At 39.3% G+C, this 21,696-nt stretch overlaps 1 protein-coding gene across 1 annotated transcript in view; it reads left to right on the forward strand.

Annotated features, from left to right (window-relative positions):
• Positions 1-21,696, forward strand: part of GRIN3A (glutamate ionotropic receptor NMDA type subunit 3A) — a 187,276-nt gene that overhangs the window by 113,670 nt on the left and 51,910 nt on the right. The window contains exons 4-5 of the mRNA XM_043927912.1: positions 5,501-5,646; positions 13,421-13,536. Coding sequence (XP_043783847.1) covers positions 5,501-5,646; positions 13,421-13,536 — 262 coding nt within the window. The remainder of the gene's footprint in view (positions 1-5,500; positions 5,647-13,420; positions 13,537-21,696) is intronic.

Consider the following 21,696-nt stretch of genomic DNA (forward strand, 5'->3'; position numbering starts at 1 on the left):
GCTTGGAGAATTTTAAGCATTACTTTGCTAGTGTGTGAGATGAGTGCAATTATGCAGTAGTTTGTGCCTTCTTTGGCACTACCTTTCTTAGGGATTGGAATGAAAACTGACCTTTTCCAGTCCTGTGGCCACTGCTGAGTTTTCCAAATTTGCTGGCATATTGAGTGTAGCACTTTCACAGCATCATCTTTTAGCATTTGAAATAGATCAACTGGAATTCCATCACCTCCACTAGCTTTGTTCATAGTGATGCTTCTTAAGGCCTACTTGACTTCACATTCCAGGATGTCTGGCTCTAAGTGAATGATCACACCATCATGATTATCTGGGTCGTGAAGATCCTTTTTGTACAGTTCTTCTGTGCATTCTTGCCACCTCTTCTTAATATCTTCTGCTTCTGTTAGGTCCATACCATTTCTGTCCTTTATTGAGTCCATCTTTGCATGACATGTTCCCTTGGTATCTCTCATTTTCTTGAAGACATCTCTAGTCTTTCCCATTCAATTGTTTTCCTCTGTTTCTTTGCATTGATCACTGAGGAAGGCTTTCTTATCTCTCCTTGCTATTCTTTGGAACTCTGCATTCAAATGGGTATATCTTTCCTTTTCTCCTTTGCCTTTCACTTCTCTTCTTTTCACAGTTATTTTTAAGGCCTCCTCAGACAGCCATTTTGCTTTTTTGCACTTCTTTTTTTGGGGAATGGTCTTGATCCCTGTCTCCTGTACAATGTCATGAACCTCTGTCCATAGTTCATCAAGCACTCTGTCTATCAGATCTAATCCCTTGAATCTATTTCTCACTTCCACTGTATAATCTTAAGGGATTTGATTTAGATCATACCTGAATGGTCTAGTGGTTTTCCCTACTTTCTTCAATTTAAGTCTGAACTTGGCAATAAGGAGTTTATGATCTGATTCACAGTCAGCTCCCAGTCTTGTTTTTGCTGACTGTATAGAGCTTCTCCAACTTTGGCTGCAAAGAATATAATCCATCTGATTTCAGTATTGACCATCTGGTGATATCCATGTGTAGAGTCTTCTCTTGTGTTGCTGGAAGAGGGTGTTTGCTATGACCAGTGTGTTCTTATGGCAAAACTCTATTAGCCATTGCCCTGCTTCATTCTGTACTCCAAGGCTAAATTTTCCTGTTACTCCAGGTATCTCTTGACTTCCTACTTTTGCATTCCAGTCCCCCAGGATGAAAAGGACATGGGTTTTTTTTTTTTTTTTTTGGTGTTAGTTCTAGAAGGTCTTGTAGGTCTTCATAGAACTGTTCAGCTTCAGCTTCTTCAGCATTACAGGTTGGGGCATAGACTTGGATTACTGTGATATTGAAAGAGGTGATACCCCACGCCCAAGGTCAGGAGCTGTGGCTGCAGTTCGCTGGAGTTGCTGTGAGGAGATACCCCACACCCAAGGTCAGAGAAACCCCAGCAAGACAGTAGGCCCTGGAGGGGCTGTGAAGAGATACCCCATGCCCAAGGGCAACACAGAAGTCCCAGCAAGATGGTAGGAGAGGCGAATTCACCTTTAGAATCAAACCCCATTCCCACCAGAGATGCTCAGAAGGCTCAAACAAACCTTTTGCACACCAGGATCCAGGGACCGCACAGAGACTGAGACAGAACTGTGTTTGAGCATCTCCTGTGGAGGTACGGGTCAGCAGTGGACTGCCACAGGGACGGGGCTCTGGGTGCAGCAGACTTGGGTATGGCATAAGCCCTCTTGGAGGAGGTCGCCATTAACCCCACCATAGAGCTGCCAGAACTCACACAGGACTAGGAAATAGACTCTTTGAGGGCACAAACAGAACTTTGTGTGCACCAGGATCCAGGAGAAATGAGCAGTGACCCCACAAGAGACTGACCCAGACTTGCCCATTGAGTGTCCAGGAGTCTCCAGCGGATGCGTGGGTCGGTGGTGACTTGCTGCAGGGTTGAGGGCAGTGAGTGTAGCAGTACATGCGTGGGATCTTTTGAAGAAGGTTGCCATTATCTTCATTACCTCCACCATAGTTTGGCCCCAGTAAATAGCAGGGAGGGAACACAGCTCCACCCATCAACAGAAAATTGAATTAAAGATTTATTGAGCACAGCCCCGCCCATCAGAACAAGACCCAGTTTCCCCCTCAGTAAGTCTCTCCCATCAGGAAGCTTCCATAGCCTCTTATCCTTCTTCATCAGAGGGCAGACAGACTGAAAAACACAATCACAGAAAACTAACCAATCTGATCACATGGACCACAGCCTTGTCTAACTCAATGAAACTATGAGTCATGCCATCTAGAGCCATCCAAGACAGACGGGTCATGGGGGAGAGTTCTGACAAAATGTGGTCCACTGGAGAAGGGAATGGCAAACCACTTCAGTATTCTTGCCTTGAGAACCCCATGAACAGTATGAAAGGGCAAACGATAGGACTCTGAAAGATGAACTCCACAGGTCAATAGGTGCCCAATATGCTACTGGAGATCAATGGAGGAATAACTCCAGAAAGAATGAAGAGATGGAGCCAAAGCAAAAACAACACCCAGTTGTGGATGTGACTGGTGATGGAAGTAAAGTCCAATGCTGTAAAGAGCAATACTGCATAGGAACCTGGAATGTTAGGTCCATAAATCAAGGCAAATTGGAAGTGGTCAAACAGGAGATGGCAAGAGTGACCATCAACATTTTAGGAATGAGTGAACTAAAATGGACTAGAATGGGTGAATTGAACTGAGATGACCATTATATCTACTACTGTTGGCAAGAATCCCTTAGAAGAAATGGAGTAGCCATCATAATCAACAAAAGAGTCTGAAATGCAGTACTTGGATGCAATCTCAAAAACGACAGAACGATCTCTGTTCGTTTCCATCAGACTATCTGGGTTCATATTCCACATTCAACGTTTACTAGCTCTGTGGTCTTGGGCAAATAACAAACTTTCTAATCTTCAGTTCCTTTATTTATAAAAGGATGATAATAGAAATACCTCATAAGTTTATTGGGCGAGTCAAAGGAGAAATGTATGAAAAGTGTGAAAAATGGCTAAGTAAGTACCTAGCCTACATGTTATGTGTGTACAAGGTGCTGTCTCAGCACAGATAAAGAGGCAGTAAATTATTTTTATTTTTGTTCTTCCTGGATAGGAGGGTGAAATTCGATAAGGCCAAAGACTTCAGACAGAGTCTTGATCTAGGCTTTAAAAAATGAATAGCTGTTGGATAAACAGAATGTTGATAAGTTTGCCTTGATCAAGCCACAGGGTTGCAATCTGCTACTGTAAGAACAGCCTAGGCCTAAGGCTTAAGGAGAATATTTTAAAAGACTAGTGAGTTTGTTCTAATAAACATCTTCTCTCCATTTGCTGCCATGACCTGGAAGGCAGGGTGATGTGGTCGGTAACAGTGAGGACTTTGAAGTGAAACAGACATAGGTTCTAACCCAATCCCTACTACTTCTAGCTGTGTGATCTTACTACTTTTATTACTTACTATTGCTTGCTACATTTCACTGAGCTTCTAGTTGATTAATCCTTAAAAAAGAAGTATTACTAGAGTCCTTTTTATGAGGTTTTTATAAGGATTAATCAGGTTTTTATGAGGATTAATCAAGATAATGCAGATAAACATCAGTTAGCACATAAAAATCAATAAATGTTAGCCATTATTATTATTGATGCCTCATTAAGGTTATGCTGGCATAAAACATTAGAATTTATCCAGTGTGTGAACAATTGAACACAAGTTTATGCCATACAGCCTGTTCAACAGTGAGATAGCCAAAGAAATATCACAAAGCAGGTGGTAAGTCACTTTGTGGCAATGATTGTAGGTACTTACCTTTGTGGGCCCAGTAACTCTTAAAATTATGCAAAGCTGCCCCCCCAAAAAAATTGACATAAGTTAATGACTTACTTCACTGAATGTAGTTTTTTAACTTATAAACACGAGGCATGTTTCTGTAGCCAATCTATAAATAAATATATGGAACAACCATTGTTAATATCTTGATATATTTTCTTCCCAGGGGTGTGTGTGTGTGTGTGTGTGTGTACATGTGTATATATGATGTATATGAAGGAGCCACAGTATTTAAAATAACTATGAATGCACGCATGCTCAGTTGTGTCCAACTCTTTGCAACCCCATGGACTGTAACCCACCAGTTACAGTGGGTTAGCTCTGTATCTGGGATACATTCCCTATTCCATGGGATAGCTCCTCTATCCATGGAATTCTCCAGGCAAGAATACTGGAGTGGGTTGCCATTTCCTCCTCCAGGGGATCTTCCTGACCCAGGGATCAAACCCACATCTCCTGCATTGGCAGGCAGATTCTTTACCACCACACCACCTGGGAAGCCCTTAAAATAATTATATACATATTTAACTTTGATCAGACCATACAAGAGCCTTTTCTTCATTTGTCATATGAGCATTTGCTTTGTTTTATTAAATATGCTTTACAAACATGATTTATACATTAGATAACATTCTATAAGGACATGGCAAATAATTTAACTATTGCCATATTGTTAGACCCTTTACTGTGTGTCAAAACTAATTAATCTTCAAATATAAATTGTTTATTACCAAATTCAGTGATTTCTTAATCTGTAGGCATGTAAACAACTTAAAAAAAAGAAAAAAACCCGAGTTGATTCTTTTATTTGAAATAACTCTAGATCCTGTAGTAATACTTCTGTGCAACTTCCATGAATTATACTGTCTCATGTACTATATCTTTTTTTTTTTTTTTTTCATGTACTATATCTTAATACCTCTCCTCACTGTGAGTCCTTGCATCCTGGAGAACCATGACCTTACTGGGTCTACTCCTGCTAGCCACCTCCTCTGTTGCTCCTAATTGTCCTACATACCATTCCATTTGAGAAAATATGCAATATGACTCAGCACTGTATAACAGAGTTATCTAAGGGAAATAGATCACTTCATAATTATACCAAAAATAAATTCAATGAACTTAAAATATACTATAGCATAAAGACTAATAAACATAAAAGAGGTGAATTCATGGTTTGGGGTCATGTATATTTTGATCTCAGGTTGCAGGATTTTAACTTGGCCTTTGTGTAGTTCTAACCAAGGAAGGGCACAATCTTTAATTTATTATTTTAACTTTATGCTTTCCCTAATAAGCAATTTATAATATGATTACCAAGGTTGATTTCATATGTCACTTTATAATTTCTAAAGAATTCTGACAGGCTCTCAATATAAAGAAGAAAGCTGTTTTATATTTTCTACTTGTTGTTTTCATCTGTTTGCTTCTGAAGAGAGACTAGTTACTTATGTGAAGATAGAACATTTATTTATGTGAAAGCTGGTATGAAAGAGCATGTACCTATGTTGGCACAAGGAAATTTATGTTTATGACTGTGTGTTCGAAAAATACAAGGTCATTATCAGACTCAAAAGAATGATAGAAAAAGAAAAATTTGAAAACAGCTCTAGGAATAATTTATATTCAAGACATTTCTTTTTCTGCCTCATAGCTACATCATCCCTCTCAAGGCTTCCGTTTTGGAACTGTCCGGGAGAGCAGTGCTGAAGACTATGTGAGGCAAAGCTTCCCAGAGATGCATGAGTATATGAGAAGGTACAATGTACCAGCCACCCTGGATGGAGTGGCGTATCTAAAGTGAGTGTCAACCTCCTCAGTCCAAAAAGTTCTCAATGAAAAAGAAGCCTTGTTACTGATGTAATGTTTATTGGGTTTTTTTTAATGTTATCTAAATATACCCATTTTGTGTTCCATGATACCTCACACCATGTGAGATACAGGAGACAGTATGGGATAAATGTGCATTTAATTATGTGACCTAGTTTTCTAGTTACCTCCACAGTCCCAAGCTGGCAGTAGCTTTGATCAAAATGCCAGTAGGGTCAGTAGTGTAGCAGATGGTAGAGGAAGTAAACGTTGGCTTGACATCACTTGGGAAAATAATGGTGCTGAAACGATCAAACACTCAGGGAATGTGGCCAGAGGATAAAGTGTCCCAAAGCAACCCTTTCCTTCACAGTGAATCTCTAAACCTGTGAACTGCCTCCTCTTGCCACAAGGAAGTGGGATTTATCTTAGAGATTTCCTGTAGAAAAGAAATAAGATAAAAGGCAATGATTCCCATGCCTGCATCCTTCTCATCAGAATTTATGAGAAGCAATCAAGAGCAATCACATTGCCATGGCAGATTATCAGAGCTATAATTCAGGGAAGCTGAATGCAAAGGAGGATGGTGCATCTCTGGGTCTGCTCAACTAGTCTGCCTGGGAGAAGGGGATGAATGGCTCCTGATAAGTGCCACAGCATGTGAGCAAGCAGTCCTCCCCCTCCTGCCTGATGGTCTCAGGACAATAACGTACACTCAAACTCCAATCCCTACAATCGTGCAGTACCAGAAAACTGGTTTCTCTATCATCAAACACAATTATCTCCCCAATGACAGCAGGACTTGGCACCTCAAATTCTTTTTTAAGAAAGAAGGGAAGTAAATAATTTTATGGGACATAAGGGCTCTGTATTTCTCAAAAACTCTAGTAATCAGCCCTGAAAACAATTTTATGGACTAAACTAGGGTCTAGAAAGAAAACTTTGTGTTCTCAGATTTTCACAGGTATATATAGTGTGAAACACTATGAAATGGCACTTTCAATTTTGTAAGAACTTTAAAACATTAGAGTCCCTCTCTGACACAGAGTTTAGTGCTCCTTTGCCCCCCAACACCTCCTTTTTATCCTCTCCATCAGGGAAATCCATGGCTGGGAAAAAGAATAAGATGTCAGGAAGATAGTGATGGATCCCCACTAAATAGTAATGGGTGACAAATTGGGCCCTTCTGGCAGTGTGAAAGCTGAGAAAAGCCCCTGCTGCCATGGAGCAGTTCCACTCCACTCTGGGTATTCATTTATTCTGGAGGATTCACCTCCAAGGCCTGAGAGCTGAGTTAGCCTCACTCTAGCTGGAGAGAAGAAATTGTTAGGAAAACAGGCACAGGTGAAGGAGCTGAGGCCCGAAAGAATCAACTTGTCCATGGAAATACAGCTAGCAAGTGGCAGTCAGGACCAAAACCATGTCTTTGGGCTGTAGCACTGCTGCAGGCTAGCCTGAGAACTGTAACTGGAAAGCAGGTCCTTGATGTTCAAGGTACAGTCCGCATTCCAGCAACATTCATGTAGCAGGTAGCACCTGGGAGCTATGAAGACTCTCAGGTCCCATCACAGAATCTGCATTTTAACAAGCTCCCCAGGTGAATTACAGATTGAGGTAACTTTGGAACAAAGGTTATCATTAATGCTCTCTGCCTTCTTCCCTCTGAGCTGCTCTCTCCACTTCTGGCCCAGATACAGCCTATGCTCCTATTCACTACTCCAAAAAACCAAGGTCCCCAAGCTACCCCCTGACATATCAGTGCCATACCTACAGGGCACTACCCCTGGAGTCATCTATAAAGAGAAGTTCCTGTGTTAACGCTGTCCCTCCCCTCTCCCATCAGATTCCCTGAGCTTCATCCTAACTCACTTAGGACCCTGCTTTTTGAAGTGACAGCATTCCAATAAATGAATCCCTTTTATAGTAATAATTACTTTATTTTTATATGTTTATATATAACTAGTTTTGTGGTATGTTATGAAATGAATGTTCAAAAAGACAGCATGATTTTATAATGGGAGAAACAACTGTAGGCCCTGCCAACTGTAAGGATGATTCAGCCAGTCTAGAAGCTCATTATACCTGGATCAAACCCTGCCACTTCCTCACCAGTGACTCAGGGCCCCATGGGAGTCTGTTAGCTAATTGCTTCTTGCCTTCCTATGCAACAGAGACCTGCCACAGATAACTTCACTTTGCAATTCAAAACCATGAGGAGTTATTTAGGGATACCACTCAGATGGACCACAGGAAGTACTGGTTAGAAAAGCTGAGCCCTAACTTTTTGTACTCCTATGCTGCCACAAATATTTACAGAGCATTAGTAAATGGTAACTTGGTCCTGTGTAGCTCCCAAGGTGCATTTTGGTACTGTGAGAATAAAGCTTTCATTAGAGAAATACCTTTCAGCTTGATTTTTATTTTACTGCCAGGATTCCATTAAGGTTTCTGATCCTCAGCTTCCAGGATACAGTTCATATACTAAGCCCTTTCTGAAGCTTCCCACAGCTCTGGAGCTGAAAGATGTCTTTCATTTTGGTTGAAGTTAAACATAGTAAAAAAAGATTTATGAGCATGGCCCTGCCCATCAGAACAAGACCCCTTAAGTCAGTCTCTCCCATCAGGAAGCTTCTATAAGCCTCTTCTCCTACTCCATCAGAGAGCAGACAGAATGAAAGCCACAGTCACAGAAAACTAACCAATCTGATCACATGGACCACAGCCTTGTCTAACTCAATGAAACTATGAGCCATGCCATCTAGAGCCATCCAAGACAGATGGTCATGGGGAAGAATTCTGACAAAATGTGGTCCACTGGAGAAGGGAATGGCAAACCACTTCGGTATTCTTACCTTGAGAACCCCATGAACAGTATGAAAAGGCAAAAAGATAGGACACTGAAAGATGAACTCCCCAGGTCAATAGGTGCCCAATATGCTACTGGAGATCAGTGGAGAAATAACTCCAGAAAGAATGAAGAGATGCAGCAAAGCAAAAACATCACCCAGTTGTGGATGTAACTGGTGATAGAAGTATAGTCCAATGCTGAAAAGAGCAATATTAAATAGGAAACAGGAATGTTAGGTCCATGAATCGAGGCAAATTGGAAGTGGTCAAACAGGAGATGGCAAGAGTGACCATCAACATTTTAGGAATGAGTGAACTAAAATGGACTGGAATGGGTGAATTGAACTCAGATGACCATTATATCTACTACTGTTGGCAAAAATCCCTTAGAAGAAATGGAGCAGCCATCATAGTCAACAAAAGAGTCTGAAATGCAGTACTTGGATGCAATCTCAAAATGACAGAATGATCTCTGTTCATTTCCAAGGCAAACATTCAATATCGCAGTAATCCAAATCTCATCCCTGACCAGTAATGCTGAAGAAGCTGAAGTTGAACAGTTCTATGAAGGCCTACAAGACCTTCTGGAACTAACACCAAAAAAAAAAAAAATTCTTTTTGTTATGGGGACTGGAATGCAAAAGTAGAAAGTCAAAAGATACCTGGAGTAACAGGAAAATTTGGCCTTGGAGTACAGAATGAAGCAGGGCAAAGGCTAATAAGAGTTTTGTCATAAGAACACACTGGTCATAGCAAACACCCTCTTCCAGCAACACAAGAGAAGACTCTACACATGGATATCTCCAGATGGTCAATACTGAAATCAGATGGATTACATTCTTTGCAGCCAAAGTTGGAGAAACTCTATAGGGTTAGCAAAAATAAGACTGGGAGCTAACTGTGGATCAAATCATGAACTCGTTATTGCCAAATTCAGACTTAAATTGAAAAAAGTAGGGAAAACCACCAGACCATTCAGGTATGATCTAAATCAAATCCCTTAAGATTATATAGTGGAAGTGAGAAATAGATTCAAGGGATTAGATCTGACAGACAGAGTGCCTGAAGAACTGTGGATGAAGGTTCGTGACACTGTGCAGGAGGCAGTGATCAAGACCATCCCGAAGAAAAAATGCAAAAAGGCAAAATGGTTGTCTGAGGAGACTACAAATAGCTGTGAAAAGAAGAGAAGTGAAAGGCAAAGGAGAAAAGGAAAGATATACCCATTTGAAAGCAGAGTTCCAAAGAAATAGCAAGGAGAGAAAAGAAAGCCTTCCTCGGTGATCAACGCAAAGAAACAGAGGAAAACAGTAGAATGGGAAAGAATAGAGATCTCTTCAAGAAAATTAGAGATACCAAGGGAACATTTCATGCAAAGATGGGCACAATAAAGGACAGAAATGGTATGGACCTAACAGAAGCAGAAGATATTAAGAAAAGGTGGCAAGAATGCACAGAAGAACTATACAAAAAAGATCTTCATGACCCAGATAATCATGATGGTGTGATCACTCACCTAAAGCCAGACATCCTGGAATGTGAAGTCAAGTAGGCCTTAAGAAGCATCACTATGAACAAAGCTAGTGGAGGTGATGGAATTCCAGTTGATCTATTTCAAATGCTAAAAGATGATGCTGTGAAAGTGCTACACTCAATATGCCAGCAAATTTGGAAAACTCAGCAGTGGCCACAGGACTGGAAAAGGTCAGTTTTCATTCCAATCCCAAAGAAAGGCAATGCCAAAGAATGCTCAGACTGCTGCACAGTTGCCCTCATCTCACATGCTAGTAAAGTAATGCTCAAAATTCTCCAAGCCAGGCCTCAACAGTACATAAACCATGAATTTCCAAATGTTCAAGCTGGATTTAGAAAAGGCAGAGGAACCAGATATCAAATTGCCAACATCCACTGAATTATCGAAAAAGCAAGAGAGTTCCAGGAAAATATCTATTTCTGCTTTATTGCCTAGGCCAAAGCCTTTGACTGTGTGGATCACAACAAGCTGTGGAAAATTCTTCAAGAAATGGGAGTACCAGACCATCTGACCTGCCTCTTGAGAAATCTGTATGCAGGTCAGGAAGCAACAGTTAGAACTGGACGTGGAACAACAGACTTCTTCCAAATAGGAAAAGGGGTACGTCAAGGCTGTATATTGTCACCCTGCTTATTTAACTTATATGCAGAGTACATCATGAGAAATGCTGGACTGGATGAAGTATAAGCTGGAGTCAAGATTGCCGGGAGAAATATCAATAATCCCAGATATGCAGATGACACCACCCTTATGGCAGAAAGTGAAGAACTAAAGAGCCTCTTGATGAAAGTGAAAAAGGAGAGAGAAAAAGTGGCTTAAAACTCAACATTCAGAAAACTAAGATCACAGCATCTGGTCCCATCACTTCATGGCCAATAGATGGGGAAACAATGGAAACAGTGACAGACTATTTTTGGGGGCTCTAAAGTCGCTGCAGATGGTCACTGCAGCCATGAAATTAAAAGATGCTTACTCCTTGGAAGAAAAGTTATGACCAATCTGGGAATAAGTGTAAATCTATGGCTGATTCATATCAATGTATGACAAAACCCACTGAAATGTTGTGAAGTAATTAGCCTCCAACTAATAAAAAAATTAAAAAAAATAAAAAAAAAAAAAATAGATAGCATATTAAAAAGCAGAGACTTGACTTTACCAACAAAGATCCATCTAGTCAAGGCTGTGGTTTTTCCAGTAGTCATGTGTGGATGTGAGAGTTGGACTATAAAGAAAGCTGAGTGCCAAAGAATCGATGCTTTTGAACTGTGGTGTTGGAGAAGACTCTTGAGAGTCCCTTGGACAGCAAGGAGATCCAACCAGTCCATCCTAAAGGAAATCAGTCCTGAATATTCATTGGAAGGACTGATGCTGAAGCTGAAACTCCAATACTTTGGCCACCTGATACAAAGAACTGACTCATTGGAAAAGACCCTGATGCTGGGAAAAATTGAAGGCAGGAGGAGAAGGGGCCAATAGAGGATGAGATGGTTGGATGGCATCACCGACTCAATGGACATGAGTTTGAGTAAACTTATGGACAGGGAAGCCTGGCTTGCTGCAGTCCATGGGGTCGCAGAGAGTCAGACACGACTGAACTGAAACATAGGCTTCATTGTAACTCAAATCAATACCCCTGGAAAGATTTTTTTTTTTTTTAGATTATTCATTTTGAAGTGGCTATTTCGCTTTCTGGAAGAGTATAAAGAGGAAGTGATGGTCATTGGCACCAAGAAGGGAGGCTGACCTACTCAATATATGTCAGTGTGTGTCAGACAAACCCATCATAAAGGTACTTGCTGCTCAATGATGAATCTTAGAGGTGTTTAGTGGTGTCCTTCTCTTTTAGATTTTTGATGGCCCAATATTCTCCTCTGAGTTTAGAATCTACCCCTCTGTACTGAATTCCAATAGCCTCATTTTTGGTTCTAAGAGAGGAAGGACTGGACCCAGATGGAACAGAGAAGAGTTGTTCTCTTTACCAAGCTCATTGGACAACCCTGAGGGTCAAAAAGGCTTTATTAAATGTTTTATTACCTTTCCAAAAATTTTTGAGATAGCTGAAAACAAAAAGCCATTTGCATATACCTTAAATAGTTCCCTGTGAAACTCATTCTCCCTTGCCTCCTTCGTAAGTGGAGCTCAACTGGTGCTGACCACCTTCCTGGGGACCATTTCTGCACCTATGTTAAAAAATGGAGAATACAAAAAGGATGCACAAAGTGTCTGTTGCTATCTTGAGCCCAGCTCACAGCCAATTTGCTGATACAGTCCAGAAATACTTGCCTTTAAATGATTTTTGCCTGAACTGTCTCCTGGGATGGGAGTGAAACATGAATCTCTGGAATTATATTAATAAATCAGACCACAAAGACCTGATTTACATATGCGTCCTCTTCCATTTATTAAACACCAGCTATGGACTTTAACGAGACCTGAACTCTTTTTTCCCCAAGAGTGCTGGATCTCTTATTTGCACTTCTTTATTATGTACTCCCAAGTGTGAGATAATGCCTGACCTCTGGAGAATATGACAGTGATCATGACAGAAAGAATGAAGAATTTTCACATATTGATTAATGAGATCGCCTAGCTCCAACACTTACTGGCTTGTTAACTGGATCAACTTATTTCAACTCTCTGAACCTCAATTCCTTCATTTGTTAAAATAGGATACTACCACCCCCTTCAAGTGAAAATGAAAGCGATAGTCGTTCAGTCATGTCCGACTCTTTGCAACCCCATGGACATGGGATTTCCCAGGCAAGAATACTGGAGTGGGTTGTCATTTCCTTCTCCAGGGGACCTTCCCAACTCAGGCATTGAACCTGGGTCTCGTGCATTACAGGCAGATTCTTTACCATCTGAGCTACCAGGGAAGCCCACCTCCCTCTTCAGGGTCATTATAAAGGGTATGGAGAACAATAAATATAATGCCTACACCAAGAAGTCACTTGGAGGACTTCATTCGGTGGTTCAGTGGTTAAGACTCTGCACTTCTGCTACAGGGAGAGTTTGATCCCTGGTTGGGGAACTGAGATCCTACATGTAGCACGACAAAAAAAAAAAAAAGATCATTCAGTTAATGTACAAGAAATGAACCTTGACTGTTTACCTTTGCACTCAATTCAGGGTTGCTCTGGCTTTGTTGTTCAATTTAGAACCCCTGGAAAGATGTCATGCTCTCTGTTAAGAGCGTCTGTTTCCCCTGGTCTGTTCTCTGCAGGTCAGTGAGATGTCACCAAGGCAGAGCCAGCAGCTGCCCAGCTTGGACTGCCCTTACTGTCCAGATTTCTGCTCCCTAAACAAAAGCTAGCTGTCAGACTTAGTGTTTCCTGTCTATTAATGAATCATTTTCCACTTTTCTTCTTTTGGTTTTAAACATAGGAATGATCCAGAGAAACTAGATGCCTTCATCATGGACAAAGCCCTTCTGGATTACGAAGTGTCAGTAGATGCTGACTGCAGACTTCTAACCGTGGGGAAGCCGTTTGCCATAGAAGGTATTAGTCACTCATTCCTGATGCACTCTTACTCTAGATGTGTTCAGTGTGCCAACCTAGCAAGTCACAAGTGCCAGTGTCTGAGGCAGAGAGCTACTTAGCTTCCTTTGTTTTCATTTTCAGCTCTTAAGCACTCAGCTATTAAGTTGCTAAAGTTAGGTATTTATTTTCTACCTACTCCACCAACATATTTTTATCCAACTGTTAGAGAAACAACAACCAAAATATCATTGTTATCCAAATGGTGGTGCTTCAGATATCTGGGAGTGTTGACACAGTGTAGTAAACAGGGTTTTAATTTAATCTGTATTTTCTAATGGCCAAATCCTATAATGAATCTGATACTAAAACTAGAATGATTGTGTTACAACTAGAAGGACTCCAGTGTTGATTTAATCCAAGCTGCTCAGTTTTATCCACAAGAAAGTTCAGAGACAATATATTACTTTCTCATAATCACATAATTAGATGGTAATACTGAAATTAGAATATAAATCTCATAGTCCTTAAATAAATGTTTCCACTAGTTGAAAAATAAGTAGAAAAAAAATCAACCTCTGTAATTGAGTAACCTCTAAGTGTCCTAAACAAAACTGTTTGGGACCTCAGGTTTGTCTTCTTCCCCACTGGCAGCAAATTTTTGCTTTCAACTTGGTCAGCCAATCAATCAAACTTCAGGACCAAATAAAGACTGCATTGTCAGTAACTCCTTTCATTCTGGACAACAGTTGATATATGGAGCCAATAGTTTGAACCAGCAAATTTCACATCTCCAATTCCCAGCTTCCCTCCTATGACAGTACACACTGGCTCCCAGAACAGCCATACTCACTTGTCAGAAAGCATTTTGACTAGAAATAATCCCATGGGGATGCTCAAGTCTTATTTCCAGAAAACTATACTTTCCTGTATGTTAACTAGTATATCAAGGCTATTCAGATTCCAGTTCCCCAACCACAGTTGGTCTCTGTCTTTCCTAAACACATCAGCAGTTTTTTTTTTCCCATCTTCATTTTTGTGATGAATGAGAATGTTAACAGCTGATGCTGTTTCTTTGAGCCTTCTCCTAAGAGAAATCAGTCCCCTCTCCAGGCAAAGTGACCTCCGCCTTAGCCTGGAATAGAATGCAGGAAGAGAGACATTTAGTGGTAGGGGTCTTCTGTTGAGACAACAGTGACAAAGACACAATTGTGTTGCAGGGCACAAAAAGAGAAACCAAAGAAAAACTAGAAAACCAAAAGAATGTTGATTATATAACCACATTTCGATGTAAGAGTGGAAAATTTCCCATTTGTGTGGCATCTGGGTAAATGGAAAGGATGTTATTTCCTTTTTCTATCCTAGATACACAGGGTAATTGAAGTCCCTTTTGTCATTAGCAGCTGTTAACAATGAATCATTTGTAGTGGGTAAAAGAATGAGGGACTCTTGTTTTCCACCTTTGTTTTCAGGGGGCAACTCTATCTTGTCAAAAGGCAGTGGTGAAATGGCTTGTTTGCCTCTGGAGACCCCAGTGCCAGATGCCACACAATTAATTCCCCACTGGTTTCCTGTTCACATTTCCATCTGTGCTCATGAGACTTGGTGTCTCACAGTCTCCATCATCTCCAGACACCACATTGTTTTCCAAGGGAATAAATACAAAATGGCACAGGGAAACACTCTCTCTGCAAGACAGCAGAAAGACTATAGACTTGAATACAGAGAATATTCTCATCATTGTTGGTCTATTCTTTAAAAAGCCACTGCTGGTTTATTCTGGGTGATGTGCAAATCAGAAATTTTAATTCAATACAGCCTCTGTGAACAAGTTTACAACCTAAAGGCAGAACTTGGTAAAACACAAAGTAAGCATACTTATAAGTTACAAAAAAACAATGTGATAGAGATACTAATAAAACTCTTGACTATAGCTTTAAAGAAAAAATTAATAGATTTTAATGGAATATTTCTCTCTTCATGAAATTTTTAAAAAATATTATATGCTTTTCATTAACAACATTTAGGTTTTTTAATTTATGAAAATGTGTACTTTATTATTAATTAATTAGACTTTATAGGCATAAAATATCACAAAAGCAATTTATGAACAATTTTTACCTATTTAGCTTACAGGAATGTTCCGTATGTCTGTATTCTCTCACAGGATCTAGTGCAATGCAAGGCATTTAACAGTTATGTAATAAATGATTTATTACCCTATTATATAACTCATTAAGTTGTATTTGACTAAATACCTAATCACTTCCTTATGTAGGTAATCAAAAGTACCCTGAAAAGTCTGCATATACTTTCCAAAGTGTTTAAAAGATTTGGGGAACTTAGGAGGGAAAATGGAATCCATTGATTCCCTCATGCTGAAGGTACATTCACTCTCTGTTCAGTTCAGTCACTCAGTCGTGTCCGACTCTGCGACCCCATGGACTGCAGCACGCCAGGCCTCCCTGTCCATCACCAACCCCCGGAGTCTACTCAAACTCATGTCCATTGAGTCGGTGATGCCATCACTCTCTGTAGTAATGACATTATATCAACTCAGTGTGACTACTAAACACCCTTCCCAACTTCACCATTCTGCTTTTATTTAACACCTAAAGGTCAATGGGGGGCAAATGAGAGACAACAGTCCACACTGACTTTGAAACCATTCCGTGAGTCTTCAGTGCAGCAAACCAAAATTATTAAAAATTCAAGAACATGTGGAAAGTCTCTGGTCTTATTAAAAACTATATACCAGGGACACAAAGATATATTGTCTGCTCTGAAAAAAGAAAGTGTTGAGATAATTGAATACATGTCCCAAATGTATGCATTGGAGTAAACTGACAGTAAAAGTCAAATGAGAAGAAAAAGTAATGGAACTGCACAGTAATGATTTGTGAACTTTCTGCCAAAGACCTTTGCCTGTTTTTGAGTTTGTTCTTTTACTTGCTTTCCACTAATTATTTAGTACAGTTTTTGAAGCACTAGCTCTGGAGTCTTGAGTGCTTAGGTTACAATAGAGTTGCTGTTCCCAAATAACTGTGTTAGTTGGGCAAGTCACAATCTGTTCTTCAGCTTCCTCATCTGCATAATGGGTTTGTGAATAGTACATCTAGGACAGAGTTGCTATGATGATTAAGTAAAATAATACATGTAAAGCATGTTCAAGCACATAGTAAAAGTGACAGCGAGAGTGTTAATGGCTCAGTAGTTTCCAACTCCTTGTGACCCCTTGGACTGTAGCCCACCGGGCTTCTCGTCCATGGAATTTTCAAGGCAAGAATACTAGAGTGGGTTGCAATTTCCTTCTCCAAAAGATTTTCCTGACCCAGGGATCAAACCCAGTTCTCCTATATTGCAGGTATATTCTTTTCTATCTGAGTCACCAGGCTATTATTCAATATATTCAATATAATATTATTCAATATATTCAATATAATATTAAATATACTAAAGGATTGAGACCAATTTACTATAAAATTATCCCGAGATAGATCACCTTCATATATCTCAGCTTCTTCCACACACTCTGTCTCCACTTTGATGTGCTGAAGATAAAGGAAACCCATTTTTAAAGTCTCCTTTAAGGTTAGAACTATTCCAAAATATGCTCAACCATTGCTCTGGAATAGCTGATTGACTGTAAAACTGAATTTATCTTTCTTCCGGAGGTGTTTTTAACACTAAGATCTTATTTTCAAAATATCTATTTTCCAACCACATTTCAGGAAGATTTTTGTAGTCTATGAATTTTTAACTATACACTTGCCAGCCAAAATACATTTCTACCACTCTTAGCTTAGTAAAGCTGATGTATCCATGGGGAAAATATTAGAATTCTATTCTGAAAATTGTTCTCTTGGGCTATTAAGCTGTATCCAATTTCCAGGGTGCCTGAAGTCTTCATCTCTAGGGTTGAAGGATTCCATTTCACTTCATCCATCAACCACAAAATAGTCAGCCTCATCTTTATTGCAAAGCCAAATTTCTAATGATAATGAAAGCAACTCAGGCTGCTAAGTTGAGTCAGCAATTTAAAGATAAGAAGTCTTTGACCAATGAACACAATCAAATTTGAAAAGTAGCTGACAAAGAAGACAGAAATGAAATCTTCAAGGCTTTACTATTTTATTTTATGTTTCTGAATTGATTTTTATGTCTTTTAACACATACCTCTTCTAATTACCACATAACTATTTTGCCTGTTTTTCCCTATGTTCCATATGCATAGTTGTTTTAATTAGCTAATAATAATTTTATTAATGCCAATAATTATTAAAATATTAACACTTAATATATGTGTTAAAATTGAAAATTTTAAAGAATGGTCATCTATTTTTAGTAGTCAATTACATATTAACCTTAACATGATGAAGTAGAGTGATTTCATATTAATTATTTCCTACATAGCAATTTTCTAAATGTCTCTGCAATTTCAACACAACTTTTTCCCTTAAAGTAATTTTTATACTTCTGTTGTAATGCCAAAATTCTATTCTTAAAATATGTAAATGTATATCATAACTATTAATCTTAGATTTTTAAACTTTCATAAAGATTCTTCTTAAAGATTTCTTAAAGTTAAAAATTTTTTAAACTTTCTTTGCATCCATGGGGTTGCAAAGAGTTGGACACAGCTGAGTGACCAACACTGCAAACTCTATGGCACTTGGCTGAGTGTCTGAGACAGAACAGCTTTCAACCTCTATTTGTGAAAGTGATGCATAGCTGTCCAATAAATAGTTGTCAAGTGAAAAACAAAAACAATCCTGCAATGATTACATTAACTTGGACTAGAATTACTGAGGATTTAGTAGGAGGATTTTTAGGAGAAGCAATATAGCCAGGAAGGATCCTTGCTAGTTACTTTCCCCATTTGTGTTCAATCATACCAGTTGGGGCTGCGCTTATGCTGTATTTACACAATTTACTGAAAAGTTTATGACAAAATCTGCCCATGAATAATATTTATATTTGTATCTGCTGAATTCAAGCCACCAGTTCACACTGAAGAAATCAAAGAGGAAATAAAAAAAAATGAAAACAAAGCAAAGGCAGAATGGTTCAAAACCTATGGGATACAGAAAAAGTAGTTCTAAGACAAAAGTTTATAGCAATACACTCTTACCTCAAGAAAAATCTCAAGTAAACAATCTAACTTTATATCTAAAACAATTAGAGGAAGAAGAATAAACAAACCACCAGTTTAGATGATTGTAGGTTTTTACTGTATTGCCTGGCTTGGGGATATTATGTCAATATGACTGTAGTGACAGGGGCTGTTTGAAGGGGAGGAATATGTCAAATATTCCTTTGCCTTGGTCTCATGCTATAATGGATACATTGGAAGAAGCACTGGTTTTTAGATTCAAGCAGACCCAATTTCAAATGCTAGCTTTGCCAACTGTGATCTGCGTGACATTAGGCCATTTATTTGCTCAGTCTTTAAATCTCTACTCCTTGGAAGAGAAGCTAAGACCAACCTAGATAGCGTATTAAAAAGCAGAGACATTACTTTGCCAACAAAGGTCCATCTAGTCAAAGCTATGGTTTTCCAGTAGTCATATAAGGATGAGTGAGTTGGACTATAAAGAAAGCTGAGCACCAAAGAATTGATGCTTTGAACTGTGGTGTTGCAGAAGACTCTTAAGAGTCCCTTGGATTCTTAAGGGGATCCAACCAGTCAATCTTAAAGGAAAATCAGCCCTGAATATTCATTGGAAGGACTGATGCTGAAGCTGAAACTCCAATACTTTGGCCACCTGATGCAAAGAACTGACTCATTGGAAAAGACCCTGATGCTGGGAAAGATTGAAGGCAGGAGGAGAAGGGGATGACAGAGGATAAAGTGGTTGGATGGCATCACCGAGTCGATGGACATGAGTTTGAGCAATCTCCAGAAGTTGGTGATGGACAAGGAAGTCTGGATTGCTGCAGTCCATGGGGTTGCAGAGTCAGATGTGACTGAGCGACTGCCTGAACTAAGTAATACATATCCTGCATGGGTGGTATCTGGCACACCATAGGGCTCAGTATGTTCAGGTTCTCATTATTAGAACCCCAGAGAGATTTAACTGACCTGTATGCCACAACCTAATATGCAATCTTAGACTAGTGCATGATCTATAAACTGGAGTAAGGCATATAAAAAGTCCATTACTGAACAGTACTTGGCAAATAGTAAGCCCTCTATAGTATTAGAAATTGTTGTTGTTGTTGAAAGTTATTGCCTCAGGAGGAAAAAATACAAATTATTCAGCAAACCTGGCCTAATTATTCTGACCACACTCACCAAATAGTTCCAAGTCCTTACTTGTTAGTATAAGTCTCTGTCCTTCTCCCACAAGCTGGTACAACCTTAGATGTCTCAGTTGTAATGAAATAATCATTATGCAGTACATTGTTTAGTATCTGCCTCCCTAAGAGGATACATGCCATGACAGCAGGGACTATATTTACCTTACTTACTGCTAAATCCCAACCACTTAACACAGTGCCTATTCATTCAGTAAATATGCATTGAATGGATGAATGAGTGAATGAATAAATGTGTGAATTAGTCAGTGAATATTATTATACACATGACTAGTATTGTGCCTGACATGTAAATAGGTACTGAATGAATTCTGTGCAGCTGAATTGTCAATAGCATTCATTATAATAAACATTTCCAAAGAAACTTTGTTACTTCCTTATAGTTACCCATTACTTTTTAAAAAAATGTTATTTAATGATAACATCAGCTGAAGAACAGACTGCCCGGGTAAAGTCTTTTATTGTCAGTCTTGCCTTTCAAACCAAAACTACTAGGCACAAAACAGGCACTCAAAATAGCTCTTTGAATGGAAAATTCTAATCATGCTCTTGACATTGTCATCATTTCCTTGACTCTCCTTTGTTAAGGAACAAACAAAATTACCAAGGGGAAAAAACATACAGCTCTTTAAAATGCAAAATTTTTTCTGTATTATTTATTTCTTCTCTTTTATTAGTTATACACAAATCTCAAGCCTCATATTTTTTAAAAAGAACTTGTATAATCAGAGGAGGAGACAGACTAGTGAACACATGGCCTTGACTTTCCTGCAGTGAATTACATGACCAGAGCCCAGAAAGAGAAGCTCAGTTCACCTACTCCTGGACTCTCATGTGCTAAGATCACAAAACCTGAGCCATGACCAGAAAAGCTGCACCAAAGGTTTCCCGAATGAAGTGACACAACGTGCCCAGAGGCCTGAGTCACTGCCCTGTCCTGGGCTGGAGGTGGACTCCTCGCCCCAGGAAGACCAGCCCTGTTTGACAGCTGCTTTCCTAGGTGGTCCCTGAAAAGACTACTGGGAGCAACAGAGATCAAGCCCTGAGCCTTTGGAGTGGGAGCACTGATTCCAAGACCGTAGACTACCAGAGAACTAACCCTAGGGGGTATCAAATAGTGAAAGCTCACACAAAGGAAACCATTTGAATACAAAATCCAACATCACCCAACCAGCAGTAACACCCTGTGCAGGACTCCTCATCTAAACAACAAAGAAAACAAAAATACAAAGCCAGTCATCATCAGACAGGATTACCACCTCACTCAGCTTGCCCATCAGAGGAAAAACAAACAAACAAACAAAAACTCAGCACAAATCTCACCCTAGATGAAGCTTACATAAAACACTGGACCAACCTTATGAGGGCAGAAACCAAAAGGAAGAAAGAATTCAATCTTCTTCATGGAAGGAATTCAACTTTCCTTGAATCTGGGAAAAGGAGACCTCAAACACAATAAGTTTAAAAAAAACTAATGAAAAGGCAGAGAAATATTACACAAATGAAGAAACAAACTAGAAACACAGAAGTCCAAATAAATGCAGAGGAAATAGGCAAACCACCTGAAAAAGAGTTCAGAAAAATGACAGTAAAGATTATCAAAAACCTTGAAAAAAAATGGAGAAAATACAAGAATCAATTAACAAAGACTTAGAAGAATTAAAGAATAAACATACAGAGACAAACAACACAATTACTGAAATTAAAAATACTCTAGAAGGAATCAATAGCAAAATATCTGAAGCAGAACGATTCAGTGAGCTGGAAGATAAAATGGTGGAAATAACTTCTGAAGAGCAGAATAAAGTAAAAGAATGAAAAGAACTGAGGACAGTCCCAGAGACCTCTGGGACAATATCAAAA

This window comes from Cervus elaphus, chromosome 16 (assembly GCF_910594005.1).
Source record: "Cervus elaphus chromosome 16, mCerEla1.1, whole genome shotgun sequence".
Lineage (NCBI taxonomy): Eukaryota > Metazoa > Chordata > Mammalia > Artiodactyla > Cervidae > Cervus > Cervus elaphus.